The sequence below is a fragment of the Eptesicus fuscus genome, chromosome 13, assembly GCF_027574615.1.
Source record: "Eptesicus fuscus isolate TK198812 chromosome 13, DD_ASM_mEF_20220401, whole genome shotgun sequence".
Taxonomy (NCBI): Eukaryota; Metazoa; Chordata; class Mammalia; order Chiroptera; family Vespertilionidae; genus Eptesicus; species Eptesicus fuscus.
Genome location: NC_072485.1, coordinates 6,610,295 through 6,628,502, shown reverse-complemented (window position 1 = coordinate 6,628,502; position 18,208 = coordinate 6,610,295). Strand labels below are relative to the sequence as shown.

Sequence of the window (18,208 nt, the reverse complement as noted above, 5' to 3'; positions counted from 1 at the left end):
TTTAATATTTTAATATGCTAATATTTTGGGATTTTGCAGAATTTCAAATAAGTTAACAAAATTACCCATTGAAACCCAACGTAAGATTCATCAGAAAATTAGTCACCTTCTTCAATCCATTTCCATAGGTTGATGCAAATAGTAACAAGGGTAGAGCTTCATCTACTGAATTTATAATATTTGAGTGAAGAGAATAACTGTGGAAGGTTTGACTTTAAAAATCATTCTCTCTTCCTGCTCGACTGGGATGGCTCAGTGGTTGAGCATTGACCCATGAACCAGGAGGTTACGGTTCGATTCCTGGTCAGGGCACATGCCCGGGTTGTTGGTTGGATCCCCAGTAGGAGGAGTGCAAGAGGCAGCCAATTGATGATTCTCTCTCATTATTGAAGTTTCTATCTTTCTCTCCCTCTCTCTCTCTGAAATCAATAAAACATATAAAATATTTTAAAAGTCATTCTCTCTTCTTATATCACAAAGTATGTACCAGAAATTGATCATAATGTCAATTGACTGATTAAGTAGAGAAAATTATAATAGCAAAAGATTTTGTGAGCATGTTTTGCCTACTCTGGATGTTCAAAAATTAATTTCCTGTTACTTTGTGTTTATACTTTGGCATAATTGCTTTATTCTATTGGGTAAATGCCACTTAAAGTTTATTCATCTGGTATTGTCCATCTTTGGTAGTAAGCTCCTTAAAGGGCAGGTATCTATCTATATGTCTGTCTGCTTCTGGTTCTCTTTTAAATTATAATGAAAATTTAACTTTAAGAAAAAATTTACAAAAGTTTATAGCTTTTTGTATACATGGTTCGACTTAACTCTAAAGCACAAATACTGTCATTGGGAAGCTGGGCAATTCAGAGAAGCTAAGGGAAGTGGCGTGATGCTGCTGCAGGGAACCCTAAAACTTTGACCTGCAGCAAACTCCGTCTGCAAGCTAATATTTTTAAAATGACCACACCAAACAAGACACCTCCTGGTGCTGACCCTAAGCAGGTGGGAAGAACTGGAATGGTATGGGAAATTGGGTCACAAGTTGTTTGGTCACTCTCATCTTGCAAACCAGGATTTGGAGTAGATCAATTATGAGGTGACAATCGAGAAACTTATTTGCAAGCAGATGGCTCCCAGCCTCATTTAGTGAGCATCCAATTCAGAAGAAAAACAATGGTGAAGACATTATGTATTTATGTGGACTAAAAATCTGGTAAAAGCTATAGTCCAAGCAAGATCTCAGTCAGAGTAGGAAATAATTCCCACAACCTTCAAGAAATTCAGCAACTCGAACTGGTGGAACCAAGTGGCTGGCTTCATGTTCCTTTAACTCATAACTATAAGAAGCCAACTCGCACATTCATGATACAGATTGCTGTTCTAGCCAATCACCAAAATGAAAGCGACACTCCCATGAGACAAATTAAAATAGATACACCAGTAGAAGAGAGCTCCATTGGTAAATTTCCTAGATGTACAACTATCGATTTCATGAGGTATCGTTCAACAAGGTGACCTGGAAACAGAACAAAAGTCCTTAAACATATCTTTGTTTTCTCTGGTCATCAAATAAATAAATAAATAAAAACAAAGTAGAAATACTCTGAAAGTTGTGTGACTTATTTTTCTTTTGTTTCCTAATTTTGTACTTAATGATATTAGTGACTTTAGTTCTAAAAATGAATGAATTTTATTTTTTATTATAGATGTATTTTAAACTTACGTAAACTGATATTTTGAAAATCAAAGTAGTAAAAGAAACCCTGAATTTGCTGTTGTAAGACAACAGAAATTAAATAATCTCCCATGATTTCTCAGTTTTCTACATATGCATTTTGTATACTGTAGTTTTATTTATATTGAAATATATGTTTAGGAACTGAGAGCTGTGGATTTAGCTTCTCTGAGGGGCAATACCGGCATCCTGTGTGTTCACTTCCATGTACTGATTTAACAAGGAAGGTAAATAGTTTCCATTTATTTGACATTTCTGATCAATTGGGTGTGGCTTAGGGAAGCCCCAGGTTGAAAAGCAAGACAAGATTGCATTCACAGTCAGAGAAAGAGACCAATGTCTAACCTGAGCAGTGGGAAGGGAAACAACTAGGTTTTCAGTGTGTCATCACCCAACCTCAGGATAGGTCTAGGTAATGATTCTAGGCTCTCCAGGTCAGACATGTGACTTGTTCTCAAGTCATGCATTTCACATTGTTAAAACACTCGGAAGTGAAGAAGCTCTCTAAAAATTTAACATTTTTCAGGCATGCAAACCCACAATTTCTCTAACTTTTTCTATATTTAACAGTGTCAGAATAACAATGATAACATCTGGCTTTAAATAGCTCCTTGAAATCAGCAAGTTCATAGAACTGAATGATCTCATTTTATTTTACCTTTGCCATTTTAGACAAATATGTATATTCAACAATGTTCAGTGCTATAACTAAGACAGACTTTCTAATTGCCCACATCTTGGCACTATAAAAAAGCAGTTCCTATGTATTTACCTCCAGTTAAGGGATGTGTACTAGTATATGGTATCACATCTAATAATGAGCAGCAGTAGCTTTGAGAAAGGGAGAATCAGCAATGTAAATTATATTTACAATTGTGATGAAATTATTTTCTCTACAATGAGAGGGATTTTAGTGGTTTGCAGTCCAAACCCTTTGGAGAGATGTTAAAACCTCTGAAGTTGGGTTAAGTGACTTCCCTTAATCATCGAGATAGAGCTAGAGGCAGAGTATTTAGAGATCCTATATTTTTTAATGAGTTTATTATTATTTTGTTATTGTTATTAATCCTCACTGGAGGATTTTTTTCCCCATTGATTTTTTATTTTTAGAGGGAGTGGAAGGGGGTGGGAGAGAGAGAGAAACAGATGTGAGACACACGATTGGTTGCTTCCTGTGGGCCAGGGATGGGACCTGCAACCCAGGCATGCGCCTTTGACTGGGAATCGAACCTGCAACCCTCTGGTGCACAGGCTGATGCTCTAACCACTGAGACATGCTGGCCAGGGCCCTATTTCTTTTTTTTTTTTTTTTTTTTTTTTTTTTTTTTTACATATATTTTTATTGATTTACAGTCAATTGTTTTTTTACAAGGTGCCAGACAATTCAAAGACAAATATTTTCAATAAATGATCTGGAGCAACTGGATATACATATGCAAAAGAATGAAGCTGGTCCCCTAACACAACACAAAGTGTGACCCAAAATGGATCAAAGACCTAAATATAAGTACTAAAACTATAAAACTCTTAGAAAAAAAGCATAGGCATAAATCTTCATGGCCTTGGATTAGGCAATGGTTTCTTAGACATGGCACCAGGACATTGAAAGCCAGACCTGTCTCCAAAGCTTTTGCTTGAGAAAAGACTTTATTTTTTTTTATTTATTTATTTTTTTTTTAAATTTCTTTATTGATTAAGGTGTCACATATTTGTCCTCATTCCCCCATTCCCATCCCACCCCTCTCCCCACGCATGCCCCAATCCCCTGTTGAACTTAACCGTTGGATAGGCTTATATGCATGCATACAGGTCCTTTGGTTGAACTCTCCCCCTCCCCCCACCCTCCCCCTACCCTCCCCTATCCTCCCTCTGAGGCCCGATAGTCCGATCGATGCCTCCTTGCTTCTGGTTCTGTTCTTGTTCCTCAGTCTATGTTGTTCCTCATTTCCTCTAGATGAACGAGATCAAATGTCACTAGATATATACTAATAAGAACTGAATGTGAGACGAGCAATAATATTTATGCTGACAGGCAAATGAATCAATCTGTAGCGAGCTTCCCCCTGGACCAACAGTTCTTTTGAGACCCAATTTCGATGTCCAGTAGTTCCTTATGTGTACATGTCAGCACTGACCCCTCAGGGCCCTATTTCTTGATGCAAATGGTAACATTAGATATATTTAAACAAAAAGAATGCTTAATTGGAGGCAGGGTTTCAGAACATTATTCTGCTTTTTTTGTTGATGTTATTTCATAGGGTAGCACTTTTGATGGCTGATATAATTTACATCCAAACATAGTAGGGTATAAATACAGTAGGGTTTCTTTTTATATTTGTATTTTCATAATAAAAGATTGTGGCTGAAATAGAGTCAAAAGATAACTTCTCAGAGAAATTCTTTACATGCAGAAAGTTCTGCAAGCTTGCAGAACTGGACTTAATTGTATCTAACATCTTGTCTAAAAATTGGGAATAAACAAGAAATATCCATGTGGAATTTTGGTTTGCTTTAAAATGTTACTTTTCTGTTCATTTTCTGTGCTCTTTGGATTCTCTATTTCCCTTCCTAAGGGGAGTTATATATTCTGAAGGGAGTTATATATTCTGATCACAGTAGTGGGACCCAGGAATAATTGTTTAAACTGATTTCTCTAGGCAATGCTCATACTTTAATTTTTCATTCTATAAAATATTAAACTAAGTCAAATCTTGTTATGGTGAATTAGTAGTCCATTTACTGGAGATTTGAACTCATTTTGCTGGAGACTTTTTATGTAGATTTATTACAGTGTGATTTTATCTTTATTATATGCTATTTTAGAGGAAATAGATTGTCCTCTCGGGGCTACAAGCTACGGGAAGACATTCTTGGCACTTACAAATAGCTGATCATAGTTTTTAACACTTGGTGTTTGAAGTTTTCCAGCAAACTGGTGCAGCTCATGACCTTCCTCTTTGACTGCCTGCTGTGTGCTGGGTACTGTACCAGGCACCAGGGCTGTAGGTGATCCAGGCCGACTCACTCCCTGCCTTCACAGAGCTGAGTGCTCCGCTGTAAGAGGACCTGGGCCTTGCTGTCATTGCTCACAGAGGGCACATGATGAATCAAAACTTAATACATGTTTTGGAAAGAAAGAAGAATCCTGAATACAGTAGCTTAAAGGTTAAATATTAAATTCATAACATATGTCAGCCACTGTTGCTGTTTGAGGGCCTCAGTTATGATCACATTTTACTTAGTTATGGGCAAAGTTTCTAAGCAGTGTTTTTCCGCTTCAATTCTCCCATTAGCCTTGGAAGTTATAGGAAAATTGATTTCGATTGATCTTTCACATTCTCCTCTTGAACTCTTAGCGGATTCTTTATTGCAGTTGTTTACCAGAGAATTTTCAGTGACATTTGAGAAATAAGACCTGTCTTATATATGGAGATGGTTTCTCTGTGATGTTCTTGAACCTCATGTTGGCCTTTGACAGAGATCTCTATTTTTATAGCCTTCATGCGTCATTGTCATTTCCAGCTAAGAGATGCCTAAATTCACGTTCACATCCTTCCTGTCTTAGGACTTGTGGGGCATGGCTCAGGCAGCTGGGTAGACAGCAGGGAAGGTCACTGAGAAAAGGAGGTTGGACCACTCGTTCTTTCCTTGTCCCCACATGGCATTCTAAACTTATAACTCTACTGTTTGGTACAGCTGTTGAACCTGTTCCCGTAGTCACCTTTTCTGTCTTCAGCCTCCTCACAGCCTTCCTATGGCTTTTTGAAATCCCTTCTCCCCCTGAATTTCAGAACTGTGTTCTCAGATTCGTCTCTTGTAATAGCCCCCGCTCCCCCCCCCCCCCCCCCCCGTCCCTTGCTTTTTCCAATTCTTTCTTCTGCCTGTACAGTAGGCATCCTCCCAAATTTATCTGTGGTCTTCTGCTCCTCTCTGATCTTTTCTTCTCCCCCTTTCCTATGCTTTCACCTTTTCCTCCCTCCTCTTATTTTCACTTTTTTTCTCATGCATTCTTGTGTGCATTTGTTAACGGTGCATATACTTAGCACCTACTGTGTGCTTTAAGGAAACCTTTGGAGCAGCGGTCACCAACCTGTGGTCCGCGGATCACTGGTGGTCCGTGAGGTCCGAAAGGTTGGCAATCGCTGGTTTAAGGAAACCTACTGTACTAGGTTTGTGGAATGCATGAGTAAATGAGACAGAGCCCCAGCTTCCATAGAATTGACTAATTTCCCAATTAATTCACAAATTATAATTGTGAAATGTTTTAGTGGAGAATTACTGGTTGCTGTAAGAGCATGTAATCCGGGGATCTCTCCTAGCTTAAGTGAACAGTGAAGTCCTTCTTAAGGAAGTCATTGTTAGCTGAAATCTGAAGAAGGAATGGGGATTTATGAGGTGGACACAGAGAATATTTGGCAGTAGGAACAAAACCTCTCTCTCAGTGCCCTAGTCACATCGGCCTTCTTTCAATTACTTGAATACACAGTGCTTTCCCCACCTCAGTAGGTATAAAACAAGTTAACCATCTTTTCTACAGCTCACCCAAGTGACTCTTCACTGCAGCCCCTCTTTTCCCAGGTCACTGGGTTAGACATTTTGGTACCAGTGATTCCTTTGAAATAGACCTGATATTTATCCTTTCCTTGTTCTTCATTCTCACTGCCTAGAACTTCAAGGTGTCATCACTTCACCACTGGGTACTGCGTTAGTGTCTGGTGTCCTGAGGGCCGGGGCACTTCCTTGGTCCACCCGCCCCCAGCATCACATTAGTATGGACCTCTCTTTCTGAGATATATATATATATATTTGTTGTTGTTGTTGTTAATCCTCACCTGAGGATATTTTTTCCATTACTTTTTAGAGAGAGTGGAAGGGAGGGAGGGAAGAGAAGAGAGGGAGAGAGAGAAAAAACATCAATATAAGAGAGACACATCAATGGGTTACCTCCTGCACGTGCCCCAACCGGGGCCAGGGATGGAACCTGCAACCTGGGTACAAGCCCTTGACCAAGAATCGAACCCACAGCCCTTCGGTGCTTGGGCTACACTCTAACCACTGAACAGCACTGGCCAAGGAATAATTCATTTTATTCCTTGGCTGAAAAGGCAGAGTAGATCCCAGATGCACAAAATGCAGATTCTCCTAATTTTGGTCATCAAACTTCTCTCTCTAGTTTTGTTCTCAATACACACCTCTTGGGACAAGCAGATATTCCTCCTGTTTTCCCTGTAAGCCATGCCCATTTCTTCCTTTTTCCCTCTATTCTCTTTTTTACCACCATCTCTAGGGCTTCTTTTCACCTACTGTGGGCCCCAGTGATTTCTCTATTTCTCAACTCTGATTGCTCTTATAGTACTTAGTTTCCATATTTCATATGTGCTAATGTCATTTCCTGACCTAAATTGTAAGTTTAATAACAGAGACATGTCTTATAGGAATTTTATATTCCTTAGTTTAGATTCACCAAATAAAGTTTTTGATGATGCCCAGAAGATTCATTTTAATATCATTTACTGAATGTTGCCAACTCATCACTATTCAAGGACTATGAATAGTTAGTATTGTAACCCTTCTGTCCTACATGGACATAACTCGAATTGACAGTAACCAGCAATCTAGGCTGAAAAAAAGAATAATTCCTTTCAATGGGCTCTGATGCTCCCGGGTTCTTTTCTATCAGTCAAGTTCTCACATTTCACCAAGTTAGTCAAAGATTCCTTTACTATTACACTATTTGTGTAGTCCTTTATAGTTTACAAGTTTTATTTAAATGAATCACCTCATTTAATCCTCATTATGACTCTGAGGTAAATGGTATTATCCTTATATTACAAAAGAAGAAATTGAGGTATAAAAACTTACATAAGTGTGGGTCACCCAGCTATTTTGTGGTAGAGCCCAGACCTGATTCTAGGCCTCTGACTTGAAACTCCTCTTCTAATTTTTAAAATAAAATTTTCTAGCTTTATTGAGATTTAATTGAAACATAACATTGTAGCCGAAACCGGTTTGGCTCAGTGGATAGAGCGTCGGCCTGCGGACTCAAGGGTCCCGGGTTCGATTCCGGTCAAGGGCATGTACCTTGGTTGCGGGCACATCCCCAGTAGGGGGTGTGCAAGAGGCAGCTGATCGATGTTTCTCTCTCATTGATGTTTCTAACTCTCTATTCCTCTCTCTTCTTCTCTGTAAAAAATCAATAAAATATATTTAAAAAAAAAGAAAGAAACATAACATTGTATATGTTTAAGGTATATAATATGATGATTTGACATCCTATCTAATAAAAGAGTAATATGCAAATTAACCATCACTCCGCTACACCCACAAGCCATGCCCACCAACCAATCAGGAGTGACTATGCAAATTTTTAACCTCAACCAAGATGGCTGCAGCCACAAAGCGAGCAGGAAAGAGGCTTGGGTTTCCCTGGCGATGGAGGTAGCCAAACTTTCCACACACCCTGGCATGCCCAGGCCTCCACTCAAGGCTACAAAGTTTCAATTATAGAAGATAAATAAAGCCCAACAAAAATGGCAGCAGCCACGGAGCTGGAGCAAGCAGGAGGCTAGGGTTGCCCCCAGTGATGGAGGAAGCCAAGATTTCTGCACACCCTGGCAGGCCCAGGCCTCTGCTTAAGGTTACAAAGTTTCAATTATAGAAGATAAATAAATCCCAACAGAAATGGCTGCCGCCATGGAGCGAGCAGGAGGCTTGGCTCTGCTCCAGGCTACAAAGTTTCAATTATAGAAGATAAATAAATCCCAGATCCCAGGGCCTCCGCTTGAGTCGCCGGGGGGCATGGCCGGCCTGCAAACCACCACAGGCCCCTCACCCAGGCCGCCCCACACCCCAAGGGAACCCCCACCCTGATCTGGGACACCCTTCAGGGCAAACCATCTGGCCCCCACCCATGCACCAGGCCTCTATCCTATCTAATAAAACAGTAATATGCAGATTGACCATCACTCCAACACACAAGACGGCTGCCCCCATGTGGTCAAAGATCTTGCCCCCATATGGACACAAGATGGCTACCACAAGATGGCCAGCAGGGGAGGGCAGTTGGGAGGGACCAGGCCTGCAAGGGAGGGCAGTTGGGGGCGATCAAGCCTGTAGGGGAGGGCAGTTAGGGGTGACCAGCCCGGCAGAGGAGGGAAGTTGGGGGTGACCTGGCCTGCAGGGAAGGGCAGTTGGGGGGGACCCAGGCCTGCAGGGGAGAGCAGTTGGGTTGGACCAGGCCTGCAAGGGAGGGCAGTTAGGGGTGACCAGGCCTGCAGGGGAGGGCAGTTAGGGGTGACCAGGCCTGCAGGGGAGGGCAGTTAGGGGCAAACAGGCTGGCAGGGGAGCAGTTAGGCATCAATCAGGCTTTCAGGGGAGTGGTTAGGGGGTGATCACGCTGGCAGGCAGAAGCGGTTAGGGGCAATCAGGAAGGCAGGCAGGCGAGCAGTTGGGAGCCAGCAGTCCTGGATTATGAGAGGGATGTCCGACTGCCCATTTAGGCCCGATCCCAGGGATGGGCAGTCGGACATCCCTCAAGGGGGGTGTCCCCCCCCCGTGCACGAATTTCATGCACTGGGCCTCTAGTATGTATATATTGTGAAATGATTCCCACAATAAGGTTACTTAACACATCCATCACCTCACATGCTTACCTTTTTTTGTGTGTGTGTGGTGAGGAATTTTAAGATCTACTCTCTTGGGAGATTTCAAGTATACAACACTGTATTATTAACTTTAGTCTCCCTGCTGTACGTTAGGTCTCCAGAACTTAGTCCTCTTACAACTGCTTTTTGACCAATATCTCTTCATTTCCTCAGCCCCTGGTAACCACCATTCTACTCTGTTTCTATGATCTCAACTTTTTTAGATTACACATAAAAGTGAGATCATTTATTATTTGTCTTTCTCTGTCTGCCTTATTTTAGCATAATGCCCTCAAGTTTCATTTATGTTGTCACAAATAGCAGTGTTTCCTTTCTTTTTATGACTGAATAGTATTTCATTGTGTGTGGTATATACATATCACATTTCACCCATTGATGGATACTTAGGTTGTTTCCTTGTCTTAGCTATTGTAAATAATGCTGCAGTGAACATGGTGGTGCACATTCCCTTTAAGATAGTGATTTCATTTCCTTCATATATATACCCAAACTAGGATTGTTGGATAATACAGTATGTAGTTATGTTTTTAATTTTTTTGAGGAACTTCCTGGCTGTTTTCCATAATGGCTGTACCAGTGTACATTCCTATCAAGAGTGTACCCAAGGTTCCCTTTTCTCTACACCTTCACTAGCACTTGTTATCTTCTATCTTTTTGACTAGTAGCCCTGCACACAAATCCGTGCACGAGTAGCTCGCTGCTGCTTGCCTCAGCTGGCCACTCCGCCCACCACCGCTGGTAGCTCTCCTCAGCTCATAACTTGCTGCCCCGCCCTCCTGTAGCTCTCCACTGCTTGTAGATTGGTCGTAATGTTATGGTGTCCCAGCAAATGTGCATATTCCTCTATTATTAGATTAGATTATAGCCATTCTAACAGGTGTGGGTGATATTTCATTGTGGTCTTTGTTTATGTTTTAAAAAATATTTTTTTATTGATTATTAGAGAGAGAGGCATCAATCAGGCTTTCAGGGGAGAGATAGATAGAAACATCATTGAGAACAAAACATCCATTGGCTGCCTCCTGTACACCCCCCCTGGGGATCAAGCCCAAAACTTGGGCATGTGCCCCAACCAGGAATTGAACCAGTGACCTCTTGGTGCATTGGTCGATACTCAACCACTGAGCAACACCAGCTGGGCTCTCATTGTGTTTTGCTTTGCATTTCCCTAATGATCAGTAATATTAAGCACCTTTTCATGTACCTGTATGTCTTTGGGAAAGTGTCTGTTGAGGACCTTTGCCCATTTTTAAATCCAATATTTGTTGTTTTGCTATTGAGTTGTATGGGTTCCTTATATATTTTGAGCATTAATACCTTATCAGATATATGGTTTGCAAATATTGTTTTTTATTTCCTAGGTTGCCTTTTTATTTATTGATTGTTAGAGCATCTTTTTCTAATTATCTTAATTCATCTCTAATAGAGAGCCTGCCCTTGATCATAGTAACCATTTTTCTGCCAGAGGCTTTTGTCCTTGTGTGTTTCAGTTGTTCAGTAACTGCTTCCTAGAAAAAAAGAATCTTTAGCAGCTGTTTCCTAGAAAGGATTTAAAGAGATTACATTTTTAAAAATGGATTAGAATTGTAATTAATATGATTTTGTCTTGATTTATGTCTTTTCTTAAAAATATTTTTTTATTGATTTCAGAGAGAAAGGGAGAGAGAGAGAAAGACATCAATGATGAGAGAAAAATCACTGTTTGGCTGGCTTCTGCATGCTCCCTACTGGGGATTGAGCCTGCAACCCGGGCAGTGCTCTGACTGGGAATCGAACCTGGGACCCTTCAGTCCTCTGGCCAATGCTCTATCCACTGAGCAAAACCAGCTAGGGCGGTTTCTATCTTTATAAAACTGTATTTTAAATAGAATTTATATATGGATGGTTAATGAGTGGAGCCTAAAGCTGACTGGCATAGTTTGGCATTAATTAGTTACTATCCACATCTCAATCTAGATAATGAGGCCTGTAGTGTGTCTGACTGAGGTCAAGTATTGAAATGTCCTACTCAGAGCTCCCTCACCAAAGGAGGTCTAGGCATGAGACCATGAGAGCCTGTGGCCCTTGCTGCTTTTGTTTGATTACAGAGACATGGTACTTGCAAAACTTTTTAAAAAAAGTTTTCATGTTTTCAAAATCCTTGGGAGCTACAGAGTGGAGGTTCAGACCAAAAAGGCTGCTTCCTGAAGTGTTTATGCAAAGGGTCATTTTTAGAGTGTTATGTGGAATGGAATTGGATCTGACGTCAATTCTCAGTATGCTTTCTCTCTCCTGGAGAAACAGCCCATGTGCAGAGCCAGATGTAAGACTGGAGTCTTTATTACATAAAAATAATGTTGGGAGATAATGAGACTATTACTCTGAGTGAGAGGTTGGGGAAGAACAGAGTTTACTATAAGCCAGAGGTGACTGAGTTTTTCTTATATGCACTTAAAAAACCTTCAATTGTGTGTAAACCACAGTGCATAAAACATAAGTGTGCAGTAAATTAATAATAATAGAAAATAGAGCAAATACTTGTGTAACCATCACCCAGGTCAAATACCAAGGCATTGCCAGCACCCAGAAGCTTCCAGTAGTTCCTTTTGTCACTACCTAGTCACCCTTCAGATGGAGCTTCCCGATTCTATGATAATGATTTCTTTGCTTTCCTCTTTACAGTTACTCCTCTTATATACATTCCTAAATAGTATGATTTAGTTTTGCCTGTTGTAGAACTTCATATTCATGGAATCATATTGCACTTTTTTTGTGCCTTAATCCTTTCACTCAACATTTTGTTTGTGATAATCATGCATGTTGTTTTATGTATCTGTGGTTTGTTCTCTTTTATTACTATACTAGAGGTCCGATGCACGAAATTCATGCAAGAGTAGACCTTCCTTCCCCTGGCTGCTGGCACCGGCTCCCCTCTGCCACCTGGGACCCCGGCTTCCCTCACAGCCCCGGCTTCGTCTGGAAGGATGTCCAGAAGGACGTCCAGTCTAATTAGCATATTATGCTTTTATTATTGTAGATAGAATTTAATTGTATGACTATACCACAATTTATTATTTTACTGTTGGATGTTTGTTTGTTTTCCAATCTGAACCAACTGCAAATAATGACACTGAACATTCTTGAACTTGTCTTTTTGCTGCATGCATTTCTATTGGATATACTTAGCTTGAACCATGTGAAATGACCAATTTTGTGCATTAAACAGTCAAATATTGATGATGTCATATGGTTCAATCTAATACCAAGGAGTAGAATTGTTGGATCATAGGAAATATCTATGTTCAATTTTAGTAGATTCATCCAGTTTTTTTAAAATCTTCTACCAACTTAATCTCCTGGACCCGTTCTTTCGGTTTTTATGGATGCTTCATTACACAGGCATGATTAATGAAATCATTGGCCATTGGTGATTAAACTCAGGATATAACCCTTCTTCCTCCTCAGAGGTCAGGGGTGGGGCTGAAAGTTTCAACCCTCTAATCACTTGGTTAGTTCATCTAGTAACCAGCCTCCTCCCTCATTTTTAGGTGCTTTCCAAAAGTTACCCTATTAATGTAAACTCAGTTGCCATTGAAGGTGGCTTGGTATGAATAATGAGATGCACCTTTCATCTCTATGGCTTTGAAGGAATTTCAGGAACTGAGGACAGGAGACCTAATTCTATATAATAAAAGCCTAATATGCTAAGTGTCCAGTTGTCCAGTCAGCCATTCAACCAATCAAAGCATAATATGCTAATGATATGCTAAGGCCGCTCAACTGCTCGCTATGACGTGCACTGACCACCATGGGGTGGACAGTCAACTGGTCGACCAGTTGCTATGACATGCACTGACCACTGACCAGTAGGTTAGCTTGCTGCTGGGGTCTGGCCGATCAGACTGAGCAAGATGGGCCAGACATGCCCTGGAGCCCTCCCACAGTCCCTCTCTGGCCCTGATCGTGCACCAGTGGGGTCCCTCGGCCTGGCCTGTGCCCTCTTGTAATCCGGGACCCCTTGGGGAATGTTGGAGAGCCAGTTTCAGCCAGACGATGGAATGACTGGTCACTATGATGCTCACTGACCACCAGGGGGCAGCCACTCAACACAGGAGTTGCCCCCTGGTGGTCAGTGCACTCCCACAGGGGAGTGCTGCTCAGCCAGGAGCCCGGCTCATGGCTGGTGAGCAAAGCGGCAGTGGTGGGAGCCTCTTCCGCCTCCATGGCAGCACTAAGGATGTCCAACTGCCGGCTTGTCGGACATCCCCCGAGGGCTTCCGAACTGTGAGAGGGCGCAGGCCAGGCTGAGGAACGCCCCCTCCTTGCCCCCGAGTGCATGAATTTCATTCACCGGGCCTCTAGTATTATAACAAAAGATGCTCCCATTGCTATTAACTAGGAAATAACAAGGGTTTTGGGAGCTGTGAGCCAGGAATGATGGACAAAACCCAAAATATATATTTATCTTAAATCCAATATCACAGTGATATTTTCTATCTTTGAGTTTTATTTAACCTCAAAGAAACTTATGTGTCGTCTTTATTATTTTACTAGTAGCCCATTTGCAGGAAGAATCCTGCAAGCGGCCGCTGCCGCCGCGTGCGCTGCTGCTGCCGCCGTCATTGCGGCTGCCGCGCCTGCACCTGCACCTGCACCCACCCCGCCCCCCCTGCCCCGCCCCGACCCGCCGGGGCTTTCCCTCTGGCAGCCACCTTGCTTTCTGCTTTTCCTCCCTCTTCCTTCTAAGTTGTCTTCAGTCTTCACTCCTCCCTCCCTCAGCGTATGCAAATTAACCGCCATATTTGTTGGGTATTTGCATACTCACCCTGATTGGATGGTGGGCGTGGCTTTGGCTGGTGGGCGTGGCTTGGGCGTAGCGAAGGTGCGGTCAATTTGCATATTACTATTTTATTAGGTAGGATTTTTAATTGAATTTATTGGGGTGGCATTGGTTAATAAAATTATATAGATTTCAGGGTTACAATTCTATAATACATCATCTGTATATTGTATTATGTGTTTACCACCTCAAGTCTTTATTTTTTATTTTTAAAAAGTTAAAAGTTTATTTAAAATTAAAAATTTTCCCTATAGGTAGTAAATATTCTGATGGCTTCAAGATGAGAGAATGTAATTATTGTTTGAAATGAAGTATTTAACTGCAGAAGTATCCTACAGTTTATAGCATATTCCATTGAATTAATTTTGTTATAAGCACTACCAATTATGTGTGGGTTTTTTTATAATATATTTTTATTGATTTCAGAGAGGAAGGGAGAGGGAGATAGAGAGATAGAAACATCAGTGATGAGAGAGAATCATTGATTGGCTGCCTCCTGCATACCCAACACTGGGGATTGAGCCCACAACCCCAGCATGTGCCCCGACCAGGAATGGAACCATGACCTCCACGTTCATAGGTCAATGCTTAACCACTGAGCTATGCCAGCCAGGCCCAACATGGTTATAATATTCTCTTCTGAGAATCTGTGAAGCTGTGTTATCTCCATGATGTGAGCAACTGAATGACTATAGTTTTGCTTATTGTTACAATATATTTTTCATAATCTTCTGCACAGTTTATTGTTCTTTTGCTGCAGGAACAGTTCCTATGTCTCTGTCGGTTCTGTTGAATTTTTGAAGGAGACGATATGCATGATATCCCTGCACCCTCACACGGTTCTGTCAGCAGAGACAGGGTTTCCTTTCACATTAGCATGTGTGTTTAGTCTTGCCTTTCAATCTCCACAACAAGAAGTGGTCATTGGGAGGGAACAATAGTGAACAAAAGAAGATACGTAATTTTTTCGAGTAGGTTGTACATTCATGCTAGGTTCAAGAGTGTGTTTGGCTAAAAGGACTTAATACTCAAACTAAAATCAAAACTCCCAAAGCTTACATATATTTTGGCTCGGTGCATGCATATCTCCCCCTTACTTCCCGGAGCCCAGGTAATACCCCAACACCCAACACTCTCACCTGAGTGGAGAGAACACAGGTTACATCTGAGGAGTTGGATGCTTGTGCTTCTAAAACCCTGTGGAATGCTTAGAATTGCAGTTTATGTTCCTGACCCTGAAGGGACCCTTGTAATTGCTAATGAAGAGTTGGCCTTTCTCCATTGCAGATTGACATCAGTAAATGCCATTATTTAGTGGATTTGGACACCATGAGAGAAACACCCCGGGAGCCAAAATATTCATCTAACAGGGAAGAATGGATCAGCCTGGCCTACAGACCGTTCCTTGATGCTTCCAGGTATGTGGCTTTAATCCTAAGAGATGTGTTAGGATTAGTAAAGGTGAAAATTGGAATCTAGGATTGAATAAATTCCAGCCCTGGGCTGACGCGAGTAGCCATCATTTTACTTTATATTTGGACCCCAGCACATCTTCTATCCTTGTCCAGTTTCCTGAGAAATCTAAAAGCGCACTCTTTTTTTTAGGCAACAGAATACAAAGTATATTCTAGTATCATCTAAATAAAAGAATCTAAGTAAAGCAGATTGATCCATGAAGAAAATACAAATAAGTGTTTGACATTGATAATTTTCCGCAACCAACTTCAGCTATTTTAACTGAGAGTATTCTAACACAATTAGGAAGATTGACTCTGTCCTTTAAGGAGCTAGAAGTTCATATCCATTATTTTTAGGCACAAGGCTCAGTCAGGGATGGGATAGGCCTTACTTTGTCTTAACTAGAGAGACCAAATAGACCCGGGCGTGGCTGGCTCTTCAGAAAGGTCTCAGAATTAAGATGAGGGGAGTCAGGGCATTCAGGTGAAGTGGTAATGGGGCGGGGGTGAGTTGGAAGGGTCAGGCTGTCTGTGGGCAGAGGTAAAGGTAAACAGACAGTTGAAGTTGAGGAGGTTCAGGGAGGCCCAGAATCCAAGAGATCGGGCAAAGAGCAAAAGGTAGAGGAGCTTGTCTTGAGAGACAGGTCTGGAACTCAGAAACAGGGAAGAGAATGTTTTTAGGAGGAGGGGGTCATCAGAAGCTGCTGGTATATCAAGTGAGAGGAAGAATAACTGTCCATTGGACTTGGCAGCTGATAAAAGCAGTTTTGGTGGAGTAGTGAGGCGTAGCCCTTGAGAGATTAGATGGGCCAAAGCAAAAACAGAATAAGAATTGGAAAAGGCAAATATAGACAAGTCTTTTGGAAAGTTTTGCTATAATAGGAAACAGAGAAACAAGGCTGTAGCTCATGGTGGGTGTAGGGAAGTGCTGACTAGAAAGATTTTTACCCTTAAATTTTTTTTAAATTATGGTAGTGTGTATATACCATAATAGAGCTGAAACCTGATCATGGAGAAAGGGAAGAATTGCTGGAGCACTGCCCTTGAGTTAGGTGAGAGGAGCTGCACAAGTAAGTCAGGATGTGCTGTAGGCAGATGTACAGATAGGTCTCTGAACAGCACTGCCCGGGAGAACTTCCTGCAGGATGGAGATGTTCTGCTCCATCTAATACAGGAGCCACAGCCATGTACTAGGAGCTGTTAAGCATTCAGAAAGAGACTAGCAAGATGAAGGAACCAAATTGCTAGTTTTACTTAATCTTCACTAATTTAAATAGCCACACGTAGCTACTAGGCAGCATAATAGTAACAGGCAGCAGGTAGGTGTGATGATGGGGGTCTGGAAGTTCTCTTCTGATGACCTCAGTTTTCTCAGCAAAGAAGGAATAGGATTCTCAGATGAAAAGGGAGACTAGGGAATGTGGTGTTAGAGATTTGAGGAGAGAGAAGGTGTGAAATAATTGAGGAGAGTAAGAGACAAAAGGAGCTTGAGAATTATGGTATGATTGGAGGACAGACTCGGGAACTCACTTGAACGCTATTTTCTATTTCTATAGATTTGGCTTTTCTGAACCTTTCTTTGCTCAGTTGGTTAGAGTGTCATCCCTGTATGCCAGGCTTGCAGGTTCAAGCCCTGGTCAGGGCACATACAAAAAGTAACAATGAGTGCATAAATAAGTGCAACACAAATCAATGTTTCTCTCTCTCTCTCTCTCTCTCTCTCTCTCTCTCTCTCTCTCTCTCTCTCTCTTCCTCCTCCCTCTCTCTCTCTTTCTCTCTCTTCCTCTTCCCCTCTCTCTCTGAAATCAATCAATAAATACATTTAAAAATATTTTTATTGATTTCAGAGAGGAAAGGAGAGGGAAAAAGAGATGGAAACATCAACAACAAGAATCATTGATCGGCTGCCTCCTGCACACAAAACCCAGGCATGTGCCCTTGCCCGAATCAAACCCGGGACCCTTTGGTCCACAGGCTGATGCTCTATCCACTGAGCCAAACTAGCTAGGGCAATACATTTTTTAAAAGTCACTCGAGTCTTAAGTGGGACCACTGTGGTTGCTTTTCTCTTTTCCAGCTAGTTAAAGCTGAACTAGTGAATCACAAAACAGGTGAATTTAATAAGTTGTTTTTTTTAAAAAAACCAAACATACAACTTTATTAAGTATAATTTACATACCATAAAATGTACCCATTTTAAGTGTACAATTCAATGATCATTAGTAAATTTACCAAGTTATGCAACCATCACCACAGTTCAATTTTAGAACATTTCCATCACTCCAATAAGAGCCCTCTTTCCCACTCCCAGCTCCAGAAAACCACTCATTATTTTCTATTTCTATGGATTTGCCTTTTGTGAACCTTTCATATAAACAAAATTATGTAATATGTGGGGTCTTGTATCAGGGTTTTTCCACTTAGCATGCTTTTGAGGTTTATTCATATGATAGCATATATCAGTGCTGTCCTTTTTATTGCTGAATACTATTCCATTCTGTGGATATACCCATTGTGTTTGTCCCTTTTCCAG

At 41.3% G+C, this 18,208-nt stretch overlaps 1 protein-coding gene and 1 pseudogene across 2 annotated transcripts in view; both read left to right on the top strand.

The window, feature by feature from the left end:
* ALG9 (ALG9 alpha-1,2-mannosyltransferase) overlaps positions 1-18,208 on the top strand; it is a 102,236-nt gene that overhangs the window by 63,879 nt on the left and 20,149 nt on the right. For both annotated transcript variants that reach the window (XM_054724882.1, XM_054724883.1), the window contains one exon: positions 15,506-15,636. In XM_054724882.1, coding sequence (XP_054580857.1) covers positions 15,506-15,636 — 131 coding nt within the window. The remainder of the gene's footprint in view (positions 1-15,505; positions 15,637-18,208) is intronic.
* On the top strand, positions 952-1,515 carry LOC114234610 (anaphase-promoting complex subunit 10-like; annotated as a pseudogene).